The sequence below is a fragment of the Lynx canadensis genome, chromosome D3, assembly GCF_007474595.2.
Source record: "Lynx canadensis isolate LIC74 chromosome D3, mLynCan4.pri.v2, whole genome shotgun sequence".
Taxonomy (NCBI): Eukaryota; Metazoa; Chordata; class Mammalia; order Carnivora; family Felidae; genus Lynx; species Lynx canadensis.
Window position 1 is genome coordinate 219,002 of NC_044314.2, and position 21,879 is coordinate 240,880.

The following is a 21,879-nucleotide window of genomic DNA, read 5'->3' on the forward strand; positions in this document are numbered from 1 at the left end:
TAGGAAGGAGCCAGCCCATGACCTGTGTCCTGAGCTAGGCCACTTTGCACACCTGTCCCCTCAGGATGGCTCCCCGGAGCCCAGGGCTACTCGGGAAGGCCGGCAGGAGGCGGTCGAGGGTGCCAGCTTGAGTTTTAACTGCAGAGCGGGATGGACTGGGGTCCCCCGGGGAGCCTGTGTCCGCTGTCCCCCAGCCCCATCCTTTGTCCTGTGAGTCCCCAAGGCTCCAGCCTCCCCCATCCCCCACAGGACTGTTTATTCTTCCAGCCGCTCCCAAGATCCCAGACTGAAGGCTTGAAGGGGATTTGGGGTGCTCACCACCCGGAGGGGGGATGATGTCATAGCTCACAACCAGCTCCATGCCAACCTGCCTCACCTGTCCCCCGGGGGTCCCTCACCTACACCCCCTCCCCCACCTGCCCCCCTAGGGTCCTGCACCTGCCCCCCCAGGGGGTCCCTCACCTACACCCCCCCCCACCTGCACTGCCTGCCCCCCAGGCTCTCCTCACAGGCTTGAGCCCCTCCCCTCTTCAGTCTCTGCTGCTACTTTCCTCCTCCCCAGTCTGCTATTTTCCAAAACACCACGGCTCCCTTGCCGTCCACTCTTACCTGGCGTTGACAGACCTTAAATCTGGAGGAGAGGTAGAGAGTTTCATTCGACCCTGGGTTTACCACCTGGACTCTGAGACCCTGAGGGATCCGGGTGACGGGCCCCAGATACACAGCCGTCGCAGCCAGGACGCGTCTCCCAGCCCTGTCCTCTGACTCATCCCCCGGCTTCCCCGCCTGGGCGGCGAGAGTCCTGCTGGGCACAGTGCCCGGCCGGCAGGGAACCTCCAGCATTTGGACGTGTCGTTTCAGCGTGGTCTCAAGGGGACATCCCTTCCCCACGGCCCCGTGGGAGGCAGGTCGTCATGAGCCGGAATATAGACTTGGGCCCCCCCTGCTGCGAGCCCGGACTCCCCCCTCCTCAGGGAAGGTAGAAGCTTCGTGTCCCTTAGAATTTGGCAGAGAGGGATACCCTGTGACTTTCCTTTGCCGTGGTGTCTCTGCGGGCCTCAGGCCCCGGGCCTAGCTCAGGTCTCTTGACGTCTCGCCTGAGTCTCTTGCTGCGCCTTGATGTGACCGGTCCTGTGGCGGACGGTGTCACGTCTGATTCTAATTTAACGCCCGCGTCCGCGTGGCGTTTGGGGAGCGAGAAAGCAGGACCTGAGAGAACGAAACCCAAACCTGGCTACAACAGTTTCAGAAGTGCACTTTCACCGAGACCCACGGATGGACAGAGGCTGCGCAGGTCAACGTGTGCTGCACGAATGAAAGGGACAGATCAGTGTGAGTGTCTTTTCACGAGATTAACCTGTCCTGTCTGGTCAAAGACCAGTGTTGGGCGTCGACGGGTTCCCGGGAGCGGACACACGACACAGCAGACGAGCGCGCGCCCCAGCTGGGTCCTTGGCCTGGCGCCACACTGTGTCCGGGACCCGGGCTCCATCCAAAGGCTGCAGGTGGCGGCTGGATCCATCAGACTGAGCGGGATCGAGAGAGAAAGGAAAACCCTCGCGACCCACAGCAGACGGTCAAGGGTATGGATGCCCAACCCAGAAAGTCACATCACGAGAATTACGTTCGGCCGGTTTGCAGTTTGTGTTTTGTTTTGGTTTGCTTTTGGCTGTTTTTTCCCAGGTTTTTTTTCACCGAGATTCAAACGTACACAAAGCAGAAAGAGTTGTGTGGTGGAAACCTATGTATGTGTGTGTACATACACGAAACGTGTGTGCGTTCACATAAAATGAAATAATGAACCATTCTGGAACTAGCTTACAGAAATCAAGACATTTATCCCTGAATAATTAAGTATGAACTTCCTAAAAAATAAGGTCACTCTTTTCCATAACCACAATACCACGTAACACTGAAGATTTCCCCAATTGTCCGAACACTGTCTTTTATAGATTTTTTGGATGAAATCGATCTGGCTTATAAACTTCATCGCTTGGTATGTCTCAATCACTTTGACTCCATCAAAGAGAATCAGGCCATCCTGATTCTAGAACATTCCTCCCACTGGCTGATCCCCCACGTCCCTGACTCTGTGAAGAATGCAGGAGTCATTCTGCAGGAAGGCCTTTGCTCTCGTCTCTGTGTGGTGCTTCTCTATCGCCCCGTATTCTCTGGACCCTGGGGTGTGGGTCTACGTGTCTGATCGGAGCGTGTACTCAGGGCAGAGCCAGACGGCTGCCCGTGGTGCCAGTCACTCTGCACGTTGCGTCACGTTCGAGGCACATAGTGCCAGGATGGCCGTGCTGAGTTGTGCTGCCGGATTAAGGGGTGAGCCCAAACGTACTCATGGTAAAGCCACGTCCCCCTCTCGGAGGCTGGGTAGCCAGCGCAGTGCAGACGCCCGCCCTCCGATGGCGGCGAAGGTTTTTTTCCCTCCTCTCTGTTTCTCTTTTATTCCCGCGTCACTACAGACTCGCGGCCTCTATTTGCTAATGTTTTACAAGAAGCTGAGTCGTTCCGTGTCTAGACTCTTGGCATCTGCGGTAGGGTAGGTCCCTTCCGTGTGCCCGTCCACACCGGAGTGCCTCTCTGCTTCCGGACGCAAAGCACGAGATCCCACCCCGGACTCTGCCTGCCTCCCCTCAGGAATCGGCGCTTCTGGCGAACACGGCTCAGGTGGGAAGGACTGGTCCCCGATGGCTAAGTGCGTTGTTAGCATTTATCTGTGTGATCTTACGGGCTACGTGGGGAGTGTTCACTCTACTCTCCCGAACGGCTACAGCAGGAGGTTATAATAAGATCCAGAGCCCGTAACATAAAACCCAACGTTTCCAGGTTTCACTGGAAAATCAGTCATCACACCAGGAACCGGGAAGATTGCAAACCAAATGAGGGACAACCAGCAGACACCAACATCGAGACGACAGAATTATTTGAGCAGCTGCTGTAAAAACGCTTCAACAAGTGGTTACAAACATGCCTGAAGCAGACACGGAAAGAGAGTCTCAGCAAAGACATAGAAAGTCTCGGTGAAGGAAGAGAAGACATAAAAAAGAAGGCAATGGAAACTCTAGAACAGAAAAACACGATACGTGACATGAGAAGCTCGGTGGGTGGATTCGGCCTCCAACAGGAAGGACAGAGGAGTCGTGGACGCAGAGCAGAACGACCGCATTCGCCCAACCTGAAAAGCAGCGAAGACACGGACCGAAAATAAAACGGACAGAGGCTCAGAGACTGCGGTACCATAACCAGATCCGACACTCATGCTGTCGGAGTCCCGGAAGGGGAGAAGATTGGTGGGGCTGAAAGTTCCTGCAGAAGTAATGACTTAAAACCCCCCCAAATCAGGGGTGCCTGGGTGGCTCGGCTGGTGGCTCAGGTCATGGTCTCACGGTTCGTGGGCTGGAGCCCCACGTCTGGCTCTGGGCTGATATCGAGGAGCCTGCTTGGGATTCTTTGTCTGTCTCTCAAAACAAATAAAGAAACATTTAAAAAAGAGAAGAACGAGGAAGAAAGCCACAACTTGTGGGTGGTTAACAGACTGTGGCCCCTCCGTGCCACGAGCCGTCACCAGGAGGAGGAGGAACATGGATGACCCTCCAGAGACCGATGCCGAGCAAAGGGAGCCAGTGCCGGACGGCTTCCTAACGGCCCATCAAGACGCCACTCCGGGGTTTGACTGGAGGACAGGGAGGGGCGGGTGAGCAGAGGCCAGGGGAGGGGAGGGGAGGGGGAGCTGAGGCCAGGGGAGGGGAGGGGCAGGCGAACCGAGTCCAGGGTAAGGGAGGGGCGGGAGGGAGGGGGCATCAGGGGCCTCCTGCTGGTTGGGGTTCTGACCGGGTCAGTGCCCACATGACACCCTGGCCGTGAGACGGGCCTGCAAGTTTGCACGATGCCACTGCCTGGCATCACGGGGCCGCTGCGATCTTAAAAGTTTAATTTTAAAAAACCTTCGAGGCAGTTGTTTGCAGCTGTGCTGTGCGGGTAATTAGTTGCCAGATTTCCACGTGTCTTACAGATTTGGAGATGGTATGTAGTTCTAATACATCGTGACTGAAAAATAATCGTCTATTTTTCCGTCGATGACACGGCTACAAATACATTTAATTAGCACATCTTCAGGTCTGTTCAGATACACTTTAGAGACTTTTCTAAGTTGTGTCGCTTTGACATATAGAAAATAATCCATTTCAAAACAAAATAACTGAACACATGTGGGTTTGAAAATCAGAAAGGCATTATAGGAATGATCCTAAGAGTACTAATTTTTAAGACTATGAAAATCTCCGAAGAATCATGTTTTATTTGAAATTAGTTATTTGGGGCACCTGAGCGGCTCAATCGGTCAAGCGTCCAACTTCGGCTCAGGTCATGATCTCGCGGTTCTTGGGTTCGAGTCCCGCATCGGGCTCTGTGCTGATGGGTCAGAGCCTGGAGCCTGCTTCGGATTCTGGGCCTCCCCCTCTCTCTCTGCCCCTGCCCCGCTCGTGTTCTGTTGCTCTCTGTCTCTCAAAAATCAGTCAACATTAAACAAAATGTTTTAATTACTTATTTACAGTTGGCTCTTTGTTTTTAACTGATAGGTGATCTTTACCTTAACTCATCTTTACCTTTACTTGGCGGGACAGTAAGAATTAAAGACAGAGCGGCTCCTGGCCCAGTACTAGCCTGCGAGCTGTCGTGTCACGAGGGGAGGGTGCTTGGGCTTCGGCGGTCTCAGCCACCGTCCCACGGGAGCCGGCCGGCCGAAGGGCATCATGTGTCCCTGCTGTCACAGGGCCTGGTTCATGCGTCTGCTCTTGTGAACGGGGTCATCTCAGAGGTTAAGTGTTTGGACTGAGAGGCGGCGTGTGTGCCCGGGAGAGGACCAGACACGCCGGGAGGGCCGAGGGGGCCTGGGAAGGCCGGGCGCCCCTGCCCCGAGGACAGACAGCGCAGGCCGCGGTGGCCGGTGAGGAGCAGAGAGGGAGTCGGCTCCGTGAAGACACCGGAACCAAAAGTGAGGCAGGAGCAACAACCAAAGGCTTTAATTGCTGCATTAATTATCTTGCAACATCTGTAGTGTGAAAACATTTTTAGATCCTAAAGTAATGGCTTGTAAGCTGAGGCCAAACCACTCTGAGCTTCCTCCTCGCCGGGACGCCCCCGTCGGGACGCCCCCAGGCTCAGCCGGGCTGTACCATCTCTCCTTGCACGGCTGCTTCCGTGAGTCAGACGGGCTAGTTTGAACGGGGTCTCCCCTGGGCACCGCTGACATTTGGGTGAATAGCTCTTTGCCGTGGACGTCCTGTGCCCCGTGGAGCCCTGACCTCCACCTCTGGTGCCAGTTGTGATGACCCACAATGTGAGCAGATGGCACCCCGTGGCCCTGGGACCACGCAGGGGGCCCCGTGGTCTGTCTTTGCTGCAGGACCGATGACTTGTTTCCCGGGGGCCGCCCTCTGAAGCGTGTTAACCCGTAGGACAGGCACGCCTGCCGGGCGCCCCCTGGGGGAAGGCATCCCTTGTGACCGCGAGGCCCCCACAGGAGCTCTTTCGGGGCTGAGCCATTCCGGGTCACAACTGCAAATGTCATGATGTCCCGGCACCTGCTGTTTATTTGTTACATCTCCCAAAAAGCCTCGGTGACCCTGGGGTGACCACACCCTTCTGTTCACACACATACGCATGTGGGAAACGCCAGGGACGCCCTGGGAAGTACTTACTCGACTCTGGTCCACCCTTAGCCTTGATTCAAATTCAGACTTTTTTTCCAAGCACCTACTAAGTGCAGGTGGTGTTCTGGGCATTCGAGACACAGCAGCAACACGGACACAAGCGTGCCCTCCTAGGGCCGACCTGTGAGTGGACAGGAGCCCCCTCTTGGCTCTGAGATACGTGTCCCTCCCTGGCCGTCTACCGCCTGAGCCTGGGCTCGGTCAGGGACAGGGGCCTCGTGCAGGTGTGGAGGCCCAGGGGCAGTGACGGGCCCGGGGCGCCCCAAGCCCTCCCTCGCCAGAGTGTGGTCACCCCTTCTGTGGAACAGATGACGCCAGCACACGCTCACGTCTCTGCGGCACGGCATCCACGACGCCCGGGGCCTCAGCGGGTGACCGGAAAGCCTGCGTGTGGCCTCCCTGTGTCACCCAGGCTTCCTCACATGGGGCACCTGGGCCCCATGGCGAGGTTCCCGGGAGAGCGGGAGCCTGTCCCGAGAGACCCCAGAGCTCGGCATCCACCACGGAAGGAGCATCACTGGACGGAGTGGGCTCCTGCTCTGTGTCCTACTCAAAAGCCGATCTGAGGTGCCGTCCCCAGAGAGGACAGCTACGGCACGAAGCTGATAAGGACAGACACCACGCTGCTCTTGGCCAAGAGGCCCTTTGCAATACACTTTCAACAACGCGTAGGCACACGTACGCGTTAACATGTGCGGAGGACTCCCGTGCCAAGACTGTCCTAAACGCTCACGTGGCCTTTGCCTTCCTCACAAGGTGGGTGCTGTCGTACTATTATTTCTTCCGGCTTATTCACGTGGGATCTGTGGCTCTAGCAAAACCAAGTGACTTCCTGAGACTGCACGGCTCTTGAGGGCAGGAGCTTGGTGTCGGCCCAGCCGCCTGGCCACCGTCATGCCCTGAGCGTGGGCTCCACCTGTCCCGTGGTGGCTGGAACGGAGGGCATTACAAGTTGCCGTGGTTGCCACCAAATCGACTGTCCACTCCCTCGGTGACATCACGTAAGGAGTAAGCTTTCTCCCTTCTCACGGGGATGAGGCCACAATTGGTACTTCCAGTAAGGCGCCACGAATCTCCTACCGCTCAGAGAGACGCTGGTCTGAACGCTTCATTCCCTGAGGAACATCTCGTATTAACTTAGTCCTCGCTCTATTTCTGCGATATTAAATCATGTCCGGGAGCCCGCGTGTTGAATCAGGACGTGTTGAATCACCCAAGAGGTTCAGACGTTAGTTAATGGAGAGGACGTGTTCCCGGATAATGTGGCACTACCCAGCAGCGTCACGGGAGGAGAATGTGGAGCCCTGTTTGCAGGCTGCTGGCGTCCCTGCCTGTGCCCTGGCCACCTTGGGTCTCCCCACACCGGTGACGGCCACACACTTCACGCCCCTCAGGGCTCCCCCAGCCAGGGTGGGCTGTGGCCCGTCAGAGCCGGGTGTTCGTCTCACTGGTGAGGAGACCAGAGCTCCTCGGTGGGGCCCCAGCCGATCGCAGCAGAGCCACAGGTCAACCCCTGACCCCTGACCCCGCTCGGTGTTCCTTCTGTGCCACAGGTGAGGACCCCGGCTCCTGCCCTAGTACAACCCTTGTGGCTTCTTCCAGGGAAGTTACGTGGGCTCCGTTCGTGGGCAACCCTGCGTCGGTTCAAAGCGGTTCAACAGAAGCCTCCTGTGTCCGTGGACTGGACAGCCACACTCGCACCCACTCTTGCCACCGTTCAAGGGGCAGGTGACGTGTCGGGGCCGTATGTGCTAGGAACATCTGGGGCAAGTCTGAGGCTCATTCATCCACTGGCTTGTCCCTTCAGCAAATATTTCCTGACTACCCGCTATGCTCCAGGGACGGTGTTGGGGTGTGTGATATGTCCTGGGCAAAACAGGAGAATGACAGCCATTCCCTCACAGGGCTCAGATTCTCGCAGGAGTAAAAAAAAAATAAGCGATTGGTGAAACAACGAATTACCTGCTCCTTCAGGAGGAGAAAAGTGCTATGGAGACAGGAAAGTACTCGGCAGGTGCGCAGCTGGGGAAGGACGTGGGTGTGGGTGGTGGTGTAAACTGAGCGAGGGAGGCCCCAACAAGAGGTACAGTGTGAACAAAGCTGTGGCTGCGGCATCTGGGCAGGTGCTCGGGGCAGGGGGACAGCCAGCACAGGGACCCCTAGCTGGAGCGTGCCGGGAGGCGAGGGGGAGGGCACGGCACCGACCCCGCCAGCACCGTGTGGAGAGCAGCCTTGTCCGCGGGAACAGACCCGGAGCGTGGAGGTCGGTCGGAGGGATGGTGGGCGGGCGGGCTTCGGGAGCCCCCGCGGCTGTGGTGCTGGGCACAGGCAGCAAAGGGCGGGGGGCTGGCAAGGAAACCCGTCGGGGCGGCTACCAGCAGTCCTGGCAGGAGGGGGTGGTGGCTCAGAGCCGTGCGGTGGCTGGCCTGCGCCGCTCGTCCACACCAGTCAGGAAATCCCCCCGGGGTCAGGCCCGTGGTGTCAGCGGCCCGCCGCCGTGACCAGGCTGGACGGATTCTTGCGGAAGCTGGCGCGGCTGGGACCACAGGACGGCTCGGAGGCTGCCGCCAGCGCTGTGCGGGCCGGCGAGGAGGTCGGGGTGCGCTGCCTGCTGGGCGCCGACGCGGCCTCCTTCCCGCGGGCTGACGCCACTCAAGGGGAAGCTGGCCTGTCCTCGCCGTGAGCCTCCTGGCGCACGGGGGTCTGGGCCCTCTTCATCCAGTGCGCGGCCTTGCGGGTCTAGGCCTATAAAATGCCGTAAGGGCAGGAGCACAGACCTCATTCCCCTGAATCTGAGCTGGACGCGAGTGCGTGAGCTGCAAGGCCAGCTTCGACGTCCGCTTCTGCAGCCGGCCTTGGGAGCGTGTGTGCGTTACAGACGTGGGCTGGGGGCCCCGTGTCACAACCACAGAACACGGCTTCAGGCGTCAGGCACTGTGTGGTGAAGCGCCCCAGTCCAGGCACCTCCTGAGTGCGGCCACTGAGCGTCCACACCAGCTCCCGAGTTCTTGGGATCGTCTTGGAGCACGGCCCCCATCGTCCCATGGCCCCCAGCAGGCTAGCTGGGAGCTCTTTCCTGTTTGTTTTCTGTGAGCTTTCCTAAGTATGCTTGGATTTTAAAGCGAGGAAGCAAAGGCCTTCTTACACGTTCCACAACACACATAAAACGTCCGGAAAATGCTGTCGAGTCTCAAAACTATAGTCTTCTCAAATTTTGAGGAGGAGTCAAAGAATACCAGTGGGAGACTTGGGGGTGAACAGGACTTCCGGCACCAGAAGGGGTTCAGGAGGCGTTTAGGAGCCAACGCACCCCGAGGGTCCCACCCTGAGGAGGCAGAGCGGGGCACGCGGCCCGGCTTCACTGCCGTCCGGGCCGCCGTCAGGACGCGGACGGTGCCCAGCCACCAGCGGCGTGCCAACCGCTGCCAGCGGTAAACGCCACAGAGATGCCAAGTCACAAAGCATGGGTAAAAAAGTGGACGTCCTTCCATCCGGAGGACGCCACGAGGCAGCACAGCTCGGCCTGCAGACCCGGCCCCGCTCGGCGTGGCCCTTGTTCGCAGCTCTGTGGGCCCCCGCTGACCGCCGAAAGAGCAGGCGGCTAAGCAAACACCACCACGTGTCAGTTGATCCGGCAGAAAGGCGAAGGCAGACAGGTTAGCAGGACCCGTTACTGATGAATCAGCAGGGCACGGTGAGTGTGGGGGTGGCCAGCGGCCAGTGCAGACCAGGACCAGAGCCCCAGCTCTGTCACTCCACAGTGAGGACACTACTCAGCCTCCGTGATACCCGGTTTGCGACCTACAAGACGCAGCCGACAGAACCTGCCCCTTGGGGTCCCGGTGCACAGAAATGACACGGTATTCACGGAAGTCTTCCCACCTCGCAAGCCCTTAGACGGTCCCCCGAGCAGCTGGCGCTGCCCTTGGACCGTGCCCGCCCCCCTGCTCCCGAGGGTGAGAAGTGCCTCCCTGGTCGGGCTTCCTCTCCCTCCTCCACCCCGTGCTTCTCCTCTGGGCCTGGGTTCTGTTGCTTTCGCCAGTAAACGAGCTCAGGATTCTCTAGGGGCTGCGTCCCCTCTGCACAATGCACAAGCTACCAAGCCGGCCGTCTCGAGATCGGGTGGGAAACAGACCGCCAGGGCATGAACTCCAGCTGATGCACCAGCCTCTCCCAGGGGACCCTCCGCAGGGCACCAAGAGCTTTGCCCGGGTCCCTTCTGCTCCCCTGGGGCAGGGTAACATCCCTTTCAGTTGACTCTGTTGTCCCTTGTCATTGTTAACAGCACCCTTGCCTTCTGAAGAGTGCCCCAGTTTGGAGGATAGGCTACGTGGCACGGGGGAGGAAGGTAATGGGCAGAAGTTGGCACTGAGAGGTTCGCAGAAACAGTATCATAAACAGCAGCAGCTCCTATAAAAGACCCAGTAAACCAGCCAAGGTAATGGCATTAAATCCCCTTTCTTTCTACAAAAAGCAGAAGGTTCCATTCTTTTTTTTTTAATTTACATTCAAGTTAGTTAGCATAGGGTGTAACCATGATTTCAGAAGTAGATTCCTTAATGCCCCTCCCCATTTAGCCCATCCCCCCTCCCACCACCCCTCCAGTAACCCTCTGTTTGTTTTCCATATTTAAGAGTCTCTTCTGTTTTGTCCCCCACCCTGTTTTTATATCGTTTTTGCTTCCCTTCCCTTCTGTTCATCTGTTTTATATCTTAAAGTTCTCATATGAGTGAAGTCATATGATATTTGTCTTTCTCTGACTAATTTTGCTTAGCATAATACCCTCTAGTTCCATCCACATAGTTGCAAATGGCAAGATTTCATTCTTTTTGATTGTCGGGTAATATTCCAGTGTGTGTGTGTGTGTGTGTGTGTGTGTGTGTGTGTGTATAGCATCTTCTTTATCCATTCATCCAGCGATGGCTACTTGGGCTCTTTCCATACTTTGGCTATTGTCGATAGTGCTGCTACAAACATTGGGGTGCATGTGTCCCTTCGAAACAGCTCTCTTGTATCCCTTGGATAAATGCCTAGTAGTGCAATTGCTGGGTCGTAGGGTAGTTCTATTTTTAGTTTTCTGAGGAACCTCCATACTGTTCTCCAGAGTGGCTGCACCAGTTTGCATTCCCACCAACAATGCAAGAGGGTTCCCCTTTCTCTGCATCCTTGCCAACATCTGTGGTTTCCTGAGTTGTTAATGTTAGCCATTCGGACAGGTGTGAGGTGGTATCTCATGGTGGTTTTGACTTGTATTTCCCTGATGATGAGTGACGTTGAGCATTTTTTCATGTGTCAGTTGGCCAAATGGATGTCTTCTTTGGAGAGTGTCTATTCATGTCTTTTGCCCATTTCTTCACTGGATTATTTGTTTTTTGGGTGTTGAATTTGATAAGTTCTTTATAGATTTTGGATACTAACCCTTTATCTGATATGTCATTTGCAAATATCTTCTCCCATTCCGTCGGTTGCCTTTTAGTTTTGCTGATTGTTTCCTTCGCTGTGCAGAAGATTTTTATTTTGATGAGGTCCCAATAGTTCATTTTTGCTTTTGTTTCCCTTGCCTCTGGAGACGTGTTGAGTAAGAAGTTGCCTGTAGCCAAGATCAAGGAGGTTTTTGGCTGCTTTCTCCTCGAGGACTTTGATGGCTTCCTGTCTTAGGTTTTGGTCTTTCATCCATTTTGAGGTTATATTTGTGTTTGGTGTAAGAAAGTGGTCCAGGCTCATTTTTCTGCAGGTTGCTGTCCAGCTTTCCCAGCACCACTTGCTGAAGAGACAGACTGTCTTTATTCCATTGGATATTCTTTCCTGCTTTGTCAAAGATTCGTTGGCCATACGTTTGTGGGTCCATTTCTGGGTTCTCTATTCTGTTCCATTGATCTGAGTGTCTGTTCTTGTGCCAGTACCATACCGTCTTGATGATTACAGCTTTGTAATACAGCTTGAAGTCCAGGATTGTGATGCCTCCTTCTTTGGTTTTCTTTGTCAAGATTGCTTTGGCTATCCGAGGTCTTTTCTGGTTCCATACAAATTTTAGGATTATTTGTTCTAGCTCTGTGAAGAATGCTGGTATTACTTTGATAGGGATTGCATTGAATATGTAGATCCCTTCGGGTGGTATTGACATTTTAACAATATTTGTTCTTCCTCTCCAGGAGCATGGAATATTTTTCCTTTTTTGTGTGTGTCTTCTTCAATTTCTTTCATAAGCTTTCTATAGTTTTCAGTGTATAGATTTTTCATCTCTTTGGTTAGATTTATTCCTAGGTATTTTATGGTTTTGGATGCAATTTTAAATGGGATCGATTCCTTGATTTCTCTTTCTGTTGCTTCATTGTTGGTGTATAGGAATGCAACCAATTTCTGTGCATCGATTTTATATCCTTCCACTTTGCTGAACTCATGAATCAGTTCTAGCAGTGGAATCTTTTGGGTTTTCCATATAGAGTATCATGTCATCTGTGTAGAGTGAAAGTTTGACTTCCTCCTGGCCGATTTGGATGTCTTCTATTTCTTTGTGTTGTCTGACTGCTGAGGCTAAGATTTCCAATACTGTGTTGAATAACAGTGGCGAGAGTGGACATCCCTGTCTTGTTTCTGACCTTAGGGGGAAAGCTCTCAGTTTTTCCCCATTGAGGATGATATTAGCATTGGGTCTAGAAGGTTCCATTCTTGAATCAAAGAGTGTGACACAGAGGAGGCTCTGAATAATCATTAGTTAGAGGCACAGATGCATGCTTGAACGAAACCACTGATAACGTTCTCTTTTAGACCCTTTTCCCTGCATGTTCCTGTTTCTTTAAAGTTCCAGCAACTGTGCACTCCAAACCCAGAGCTGGCCTCACACTTCCCAGATGTCGGAGCTCAGTTTGTCCAGGGCAGACCGTAGGGCAGGGGTGCAGAAGCAGGCAGCTTACTCGGGAAGCAACCCCAGGAATGCCAGTCTGGGAGTCAGGAGCGACCAGGAAGGGAATGCAGAGCAGGTCAGCCTGAGAGGCCCCTCCCAGGACCAGAGGGCTCCGGAGGTCTCTCACCCCGGCTTCTCAGTCCTGGCAAGAGCTGTCCCTGGGGACACTGAGTCTCAAGTATCCCTGGTCTGTGCGGGGTAGGCAGGGCAGGCCTGGTAGCCAGAGAAGCCCAGGCAAAGAGACACAGGTGCCGCAGCTGGGTGTTCACCCAGTGTGCCCATGGGCCCAGGGGGACGGGGAGCTAGGGGGACGTGTGGCCCAAGGAGATTTGGGGGCTAAGGGACATGGGTCCAGGGGGACGTGGGGCCCAGGGGGACTTGACCAGGAAGACATGGGACCCAGGGAGACTGGAGCCAGGGGACATGGGACCAGAGGATGTGGGTCTAGGGAGATTGTGGAGGGGGAGGAACATGGGTTCAGGGGAATGTGCAGCTCAGGGAGACTTGGGGGCCAAGGGGCCTGAAGCCAGGGGATGTGGGGCCCAGGGAGACTCGGTGTCTTGTTCAGGTCCTCCTGGTCTCTTTGAAGATGCCCTTTTTCTCTGGTGTTTTAATTCCTTCTTTCACATCTTTCTATATCTTTTAAAATTGTGTTATCTAAAGTTCCCAGGAGCCCAATTTTCTTCTTTGTGTGGCTCATGTGGGTTATTGCCCTGGGTGTTTTATAATTTTGTTTTGTAAATTCATCTTAGCTGGGGCTTCATCTGTGGGAATCCCTGAGACTGAAGGTGAGAGTTTGTCCCTCTAAGACCAGTGGCTCTGTTGACACTGGGGCTGGTTTCCAGCTCTCGGTTCTGGTGGTGTCCTGTGCATTGGAGGGCTTAGCGGCACCCATGGTCCCTGCCTACCGTTGTCGGTCACACTCGGTCACAACAATGAAAAATGTCTCCAGGCCTTGCCACATGCCCCCTGGGGCAGGCTGCGAGCGACTGCTCTAGACCAGTGTGTGGCTCTAACACAGGCTTCAGGGGGGTGACTTCCTGGGACTGCCCACTGTGAGGGGTCATTTCCTGGCTTTGAGTTTCACAAACCAAAATTCCAACCTCAAAACCATTGTGCAGGTGGACTTTTTTTTTTTTTAATTTACATCCAAGTTCGTTAACATAATGGTGTCAGGAATAGGAGTTGGTAATTCAGCACTCACACACAACCCCCAGCTCTCATCCCAACACGTGCCCTCCTTAACGCCCGTCACCCATCTAGCCCATCCCCCTGCCACCTCCCTCCGTCAACCCTCAGTCTGTTCTCTGTATTTAAGAGTCTGCTATGGTTTGCCTCCCTCTCTGTTTTTATCTTACTTTCCTTCCCTTCCCCTAGGTTCATCTGTTCGATTTCTTAAATTCCACATATGAGTGAAAACACACGATATTTGTCTTTCTCTGACTGACTTATTTTGCTTAGCGTAATACCCTCCCGTTCCATCCGCGTTGTTGCAAATGGCAAGATGTCATTCTTTTTGATTTCCGAGTGATATTCCATTATATATATATTTACCACACCTCCTTTACCCATTCGTCGGTCGATGGACATTTGGGCTCTTTCCCTACTTCGGCTACTGCCGATAGCACTGCATGTGCCCCTTCGACTGAGCCTTTTTTTATCTCTTGGATAAATAGTAGTGCAATTGCTGGGTCAGAGGGTAGCTTTATTTTTAACTTTTTAAGGACCCTCCGTACAGTTTTCCAGGGCGGCTGCACCAGTTTGCGTTCCCAGCAGGTGGGCTTTTAGGTCCATGCTGTCGTTTTTCTCCTAGAGCCAGGCAGAGAACTCTCACGATCTTCCTCTACTGGGAGCTGCGTGTTTCCCAGTTTTTCTCTTCCCTGAAGACGTAGCCCAACCGAGGCCCGGTTAGTTCACGCCCTCAGCTGTCCTAATGGCCGAACCCACTTACCAGAGATGGGCGCGTCTGACAAGCCCACACCCTCGACAACAGAGTGCTCAGACCTCCGCATTACACGCTGCACCTTGGGAACAGGGTGTGTGTGCAGGCTGCTTGGAAGTGACTGTGCAGCCTCTTAGGTCAACAGGAAGTTGACTTAAACCACTTTCAGACTCACACAAGATTTATGATTGTATTGCTTTTTTTTCTTTTTTTGAAGACGAGAGAGAGAGGGAGCACGTGCACAAATTGGGGGAGGGGCGGCGGGAGAGAGAGAAGCCCAAGGAGGCTCCACACCCAGCTGGAACCCACCTCGGGCTAGGTCTCTCCACTGTGAGGTCATCACCTGAGCCAAAATCCAGAGCCGGACTCTTAACCGACTGAGCCACCCAGGAGCCCTACAGTTATATTTCTAAGTGTATATTCGGGGGAAGAAAACTGTTTACAGGAGTTCCAGGTTCTGGCCCTCTTACTGATTATCCATTTGCCTAAGAGACTTCGGAGCACACATTTGATTTAGCCACAAAAGGAATCCTCCCTCCTGTTCCGCAAATTTCCTGTGTGACTGACTGCAGGGAGCCTGGAAAGGGGGAGGGGTCAAGGCCACGTGCAGCCCAAGTACGCTTTCCAGCATGTGTGTTATAGAAGCCGGGTTATCCTGGCCCTCGTGGTGAAGCCGGACTTGTATTCCAGGCAGAAACTGTCGTCCCACCCGCGACATCAGCAGCCCCAGGAGAGGGCGTGTGGGCTTCGCCCCCTGGGGCTCTTGATCCACACAAAGGCTCACCTCTGCCTTAGCTCACAGACTCGGGGCGCGGCACCTCCTGAGCCTGTCCCGGAACTGCAACCAGCCGGCCTCTGTGGCTCCAGGGACTGGACAGAGTCTCCCAGGAGGGCCACGGGCCACCCCCACGAGGCCTCCCGGGCACAGTGCTGCCGCCGCTGAGTCCCCGCGGTTTCAAGTGCGTGTGTTCAGATGTCCTGTTGCCTCATTAAGAAGTTCAGTCTGTGAGCCCTGGAGTTGGTGTGAGTTGGAACCCTCAGACCCGAGCCCCTCGGGGTCTCCGATTTGAGGAAGCAGCTCGGGAAATCGTGGCACCCAGTGTCCACCACCCAAACACTGGATTTTAAGTAACCCAGGTCTGTCTCTTCCAGCACAACTTCTTCCACATTTCCCCCAACGTGCTGCCCACTCAGCTGCCTCTGGGAAGCCCTCCTGGCTGCCCCGGACCTCGCTGGTGCCCTCCAGAGCACCACCCCCCCCCCCCGTTTCTCACACAGAGCTCACCTTGCAGTTGGGGGTGCCGGGCTGTCCCTACCCCAAACTGTGACTCCAAGGAGCCATGTCCTTGGTGCCGGGAGGCTACCCCCCAGGTGTTCATGGTCTCCAGAATGCAGGCACAGGTACCCACAAGATTCAGTTCCGGTCACCCTCTGTCACATCCAGCACCCAGCTTGGCTTTCCAGAGTCCACCTACGCCCCGTTCCACAGGTGGTCCTCCTCCCTCGACCTCGTTTGAGGATCCGGTGAGCCCGGCCTGGATCCCCTGGGGGCGGGGCACCTCCGGGCCGGCCGCCCTTGGTGCCGGTCACCAGGAGACGCAGCGGGTCCGCCCCGCGGGCCCCCCGCGGACGGACGAGGGGGCAGCAGGGCCCCTTCCCCCGCCCCGCCTGACGCCTCCTTTCCTTCGCAGGCGCTGCGTCCTGAGCGCGGCCGGGCGCCCGGGGCCATGGCGCTGCGCCCCGAGACCGCGGGCGGCCGGCGCGTCGTCACCATCAACGTGGGCGGCTGCAGGGTGCGCCTGGCCTGGGCGGCGCTGGCGCGCTGTCCCCTCGCGCGCCTCGAGCGCCTGCGGGCCTGCCGCGGCCGCGACGAGCTGCTGCGCGTGTGCGACGACTACGACGCGGGCCGCGACGAGTTCTTCTTCGACCGCAGCCCGTGCGCCTTCCGCGCCATCGTGGCGCTGCTGCGCGCCGGGAAGCTGCGGCTACTGCGCGGCCCGTGCGCGCTGGCCTTCCGCGACGAGCTGGCCTACTGGGGCATCGACGAGGCGCGCCTGGAGCGCTGCTGCCTGCGCCGCCTGCGCCGCCGCGAGGAGGAGGCGGCCCAGGCGCGCGCGGGGCCGCCGGGGAGCCCGGGCCGCCGCCTTCGGGACCTGCTGGACGACCCGCGCCCGGGGCCGGCCGGCAAGCTCTTCGCCTGCGTGTCCGTCGCCTTCGTGGCCGCCACGGCCGTCGGCCTGTGCCTGAGCACCATGCCGGACATCCGCGCGGAGGAGGAGCGGGTGAGCGCGGGCGGGGGCGCGGGGGGGCGGCCTGGGGGGGGGGGGCGACCCGGTGGCGGTGGTGGCGGCGGGGGAGGTTGGGGCCAGCCGGGGTGGGGGAGGGGGCTGGAGGCGGCCCGGCCAAGGGAGAGCCAGCCGAGCCATGGTCCGTGACACGCCTCCCCCGCTGGGTGGTTGGCGCCTGCAGGTGCCAGACGCCCCCCCCCCCCCCCCCGCTCCGGTTAAGGGCACCCCGAGTGGGCCTTCTCCAGGAGGCCCCCACATCGGCCGGCTGCCGTGCCCTGACTAGACAGTTTCGAGAACCCAGTGAGAGGCCTCTCTCTGGTCAGCAGGCCTTCCCTGAACCTCTCCAACAGTCGGGCCTTCAAAGCCTGGACAACTTGGAGCTAAAACGTTCAGTGTCCTGAAGGTCTAGGGAGTTGTGTGCTCTGATCCCAAGTCCCGTCATCTCGAAGCAAGGGGACGTGACCGCCACATTCTTGCGGGTCACGGGAGCCAGGGACGGGCGTCTGCTGCGGCAGACCCAGTCTGCCGGTCTGTTGAGGTGCCGGGGGCTGTCTCCCAGCAAATGGTAGACTTCCCGCCCCGCTTTGGTCTGTGACAATGTCAGCACCCAGCTCGTGTGGCCAGAAATGTTGCTTCCGGGTTAGGATGTCGCCACGCTCACCAGCGTTTGTGCACTGAGCGCACCGCGAAGGTTCAGGGAACGTTCGGGGAAAGCCTGGAGTGTGCTGTCTGGGGCGAGAGGGATGGAAGGCGAGAGGACACCGCAGTGTTTGCAGGACAGAGCCCAGCGCGGCCTTTCCTCCTGGGGGGTGGGGATGACCCCTCAGCAGTCCCCCTGCCCCGCCCTCCAGGCGCGGCACAGAGGCTCTGACTGAATGAACCCCTTTCTTGGGCAGAGAGCTCACCGTCAAAGCTTAGAGCCCTTCAGAGGTCAGGAGGTCGTGCCTGGAACACATCTGGTGGGGTCAGCTCCTTACCGAGAGACACGGTGGAGAGCTGAAACATTAGGCATCAGCCGGCTGGACCGAGAGCAGGGCGACCCTGACCACAGATCGCGCGTAAATGTAACTGTCGGGAAGTTGGTTTGGCTCCCGTGGCTGTTTGGGCGTCCGATTCCTGAGCCGTGGCTCCCGGTCGTGCTCGGGTTTTTCTAAATGGCGGTAACGCCACACAGCACCTAGGAGGGGAGCCATTTACGTGAGAGTCGGGACACAAGGGAAGTTGGAGGTGCCTCCGTTCGCGACATCATCCCAGGAGTCGAGCTGGCCCTCTCAGAGCATCCACTGGCCTCCATGTTACCCACTGTTCATATTCGCCAGCCGCCCTCCCCATTTCCTGAAACGTCACTTCATACCGCCCAGGTCCTGCTTTACCAAATCAGTTATCGGACTGCGGGGTAATAATCCAGTGTCGGTGAGCACGTGGTGACGTATGTCTGTGCGCTCCCCGTTGCCTCGTGGGGGACGCCGACGGAGCATCTGGCCCGCTGCACGTGGCAGGTGCTGAATAAACAGCAGGTGCTGTCGCTCGTCACCTTTCTGGGTGTGATGAGATGTACACAAAATGTACCAATATCTTAACCATTTTAAAGTATGCTGCCCGGTGGTATTAAATGCATTCACATCGTGTGGTGGTCACCACCACCCACACCCAGGACTTTTTCTCCTTTCCAAACATGAGCCCCCCACCGGGCGCCCTCCCCCGGCTCCTGGAAACCTCCATCTGCCATGTCTCTAGGACTGCGACTCCCCTGAGAGCCTCACATAAGCGGAATCCGACGGCATTTGTGTTTTGGGGACTGACATCTCACTGAACGTATTGTCCTTAAGGTTATTCCGTGTCGTAGCAGGTGTCTATGCTTTCTTCCTTTTTAAGGCTGAGTAACGTTCCAGTGGTACGCGTACACCACTTCTGCTTATTTGCTCGTCTATCAGTGGACACGTGGGTCCGTTCCACCTTTGGGCCACGGCGCATTATACTGCCGTGGACGTTCACGTAAAAACATCTGCCTGAGTCCTTGCTCTTGGTCATTTTGGGTAGACACCCAGGAGTACAACCGCTGGATCATACGGTCATTCTACGTGTGCTTTTCCGGGGAGCCTCCAGACTGTTTTCTGCCGTGGCTGCACCACCGACTCTGTCCAGGCACAAGGCAGACGGGGTGGAGGGCGGAGAGGAAGAGAGAAACTTGGGAGCCTTTGATTATTTTTTTGTTGGTCTTTTCCACTAGAATTTAACTTGGAAGTTACAGGGCTAAAATATTCCGTGTGTGATCTCTGGTTCTAAACAAGTGGCTAAGAGATTTCTTTCTAAAGTGGAAGCATTGTTCTGAAGCTCCCAGTGAGCCCTCCGAGGCCAGGGTCGGCAGGCCGTGGGCCACCGGCTCTGATGTGCGTGGGCCACAGAACTGCTTCTCCTGAACCACATTCGAGTGGACGATCTGACCACAGGCACCCAGTGTCTTCTGGAAAAACGCGCTGGGGGAGCAGGGCGTGGCCTGGAGAAGCAGAGGTGAGTGTAAGTGCTTCCCATCAGCATCAGCGGTCGTTTTCGCGTATTGGCCCGGAGAAGCACGGAGGAGCGGAAACATCGTTCCCCGGGATTAAAGGGCTTGCAGGAGAACAGCTGTGTGGTTCCCAGGGCTGGTCCCTAAAATGCCTCTGTGACTGAGCGAGTGCCCTTGCCGGGGGTCCCAGCCCTGAGCGCCGGGGAGGCCGTCTCCGTCCACGTCTGTCTCGGCCCCACACGGGATCCTCCTGTGGGCATCACGGGATCACTAACTGCCACACAGAAACCCCTTCCCTGAGGCGGGCTGGGGCTCTGCGGCCGGCCGAGTGACCCAGCTGCCGGGGAGGGGCGGGGCTCTGGGGCCCCACGATGGGGTGACTGCCGGGGAGGGGCGGGGCTCTGCGCCCGGAGGGGGCGGGGGCGGGGGGCGGGGGGCGGGCAGCTGGCCGAACCTGTGCCTGTACTTGACGCCCCTGAGCCGTGCACTTAAAAGGCCTGAGGTGGTAAATGTGACGCTTCGCATATTTTACACATACACACGCGTGAAGTCATCTGCTCGCCTGTGTGGGTGGGAGAACGTAGCAGAGACCCCGGGGCCTTGGCCAGGGCTCGCCCTTTGCCCGGGTTGTCCGTCCACCCGTCCCCGCGTCCACCCCTGTGCTGGGGGTGCTCGTCAGCCTGGCGTGAGGCTGAGGGCGTAGAGGTGCCTCCCCACACGCTGGGGAAAGCCAAGCACCTGGAGACTCGAGCTGCACGATGGCCGGGGTCACCTGGCGCCACAGCTGCCCTGGCTCAGCAGAGGTCCCGGGGTCTCCTGCTCTCCGGTCCCTTCTGGAGTCCCTTCACTCACCCTGGGGCACACGATGTTCTGGAACTAGCTGCTGCCATCGGGTGGGTGGGGCCTGGGGCAACACAGAAGCCAGGCTCTTCTGCCCAGGGCCACGGGCCCCACTTCCTAACACACCAAGGACCCGGGCCGGGAAGCGTCCCTCCCCCACTCAGCTCTCCCACCGCAGTGACAGTGAGTTCTGGGGGCCTTCGTGAGCTTAGAGGGACTTCCCCAGCAGGCAGCCCCTCAGAGCTGCTCCCGAAAGGCCGGAGAAGACGCACAGCCCCCTCCCAGCTCGTCCCTGCCTCCGGCTCCTTCCCTCTAAGATGAGGAGGGCCAGGGGGGCACAGAACTCTTCCCCCAACTCGGTGGCCCGTGACCGTCCAGATGCTGGCATAGAAGCACCAGCACCCCGGTGCCCAGAGGACCCCAGGTCAGGCCGAGCAGCAGGTGGGGACTGGGCCAGGCCACAGTGCTGGCCCCACATGACCCCAGGGCGAGGAGTGCAGCCAGGGGACCCTAGGGCCCCTCCTATGGCTGGAGTCACCCTCAGGGCTTAGCCCAAGGCGCCAAACCCTGCCGTTCCGAGGGCGACGGTGTGCGTGGTCAGGCCCAGGTCAGGCCCAGTTAGCGGGTGCTGCTCATGGAGAGCACCTCGTATCTGACTCTGGCTGCATCGCGGGTCACTGCGTGTGCTCCCTGTGGCCTGAAACAAAGTGCCACAGACTGCCTGGTGGCAACGCCCACGTGGCTCCCCCCAGTCCTGGCCCCCAGCCCGCCGGACTCAGACCGCTGGGGTGGGCCGGGCCAGCCTCCGGGGGCTCCGGGACGGCCCCGGCCTCCCCCTGCCGCTTGCAGGGCAGGTGTGCTCCTGGTCGGTGGCCTCTGCCCCCTTCGTGTTCTCCTTCCTCAGGCCTCCGTCTCGTGAGGACCCTGGATGACATCGGGCCCCTAATCCAGGACTGTGCCCGGGGGACGGTAAACGCCGCTGTGAGCTGCTGCCTCGGGCTGCTTGTGCTGTGTTCACAATCTCCGCTGAGCAGATGGGCGAGAGCTCCTCCTCCAGTAACGAACCCCCCTCCTGGGAGGGCGTCTGGGCCTGAAAACCACGAAAAGTGGTAGCTGGGCCCGTGGCGTCAGACCTGCGCCCTGCCGAGTCTGCGGGGGGAGGCAAGGGTGAACCTGTACTGAGTGAAGACCTTACCGTCGGGCACGTGTGTCTGTAACGGCGAGTCAGCCACCTAGAGCGCTGTGGACCACACCCCAACCCTAACTCATCCGTGGGCTGGTCGCCATGTGTCACCGACGGCTCTTTGAGGCATGCTTCCTCGTTTCAGGGGCCTCTCCGAGCACACCCCGCCCCTTCCCCACTGCACCCCGCATCCCCCCGGCCAAACAGCAGCCCCCAGGGCCACGGCCGCCGGCTTCTTGGCCCCCACCTGCAGGACCCACCCTGCCGGGCCCCAGAAGGTCTGCAGCTCAGAGCTGGCCCCCCCCTCCCGTGGCTCCCGCCAACAGCGGGGCTCACTCCCCAGCACCTGGTCCACGGGCAGCTGTGGAGCCCCAGGACGAAAGGCTTGGTGGCATCCTGAATTCAAAACTCGTGGCCAGGTCTTGGGGCAATCTGCCCGGTGGTTCCACCTTGTGCGCAGAGACCAGCATTGGTAACATAAACATCCGTGGCCAAA

The 21,879-nt window shown here is 57.6% G+C and overlaps 1 protein-coding gene across 1 annotated transcript in view; it reads left to right on the forward strand.

The window, feature by feature from the left end:
- Positions 1-21,879, forward strand: part of KCNG2 (potassium voltage-gated channel modifier subfamily G member 2) — a 70,235-nt gene that overhangs the window by 26,122 nt on the left and 22,234 nt on the right. The window contains exon 3 of the mRNA XM_030336735.2: positions 16,258-16,848. Coding sequence (XP_030192595.1) covers positions 16,294-16,848 — 555 coding nt within the window. The 5' untranslated portion in view covers positions 16,258-16,293. The remainder of the gene's footprint in view (positions 1-16,257; positions 16,849-21,879) is intronic.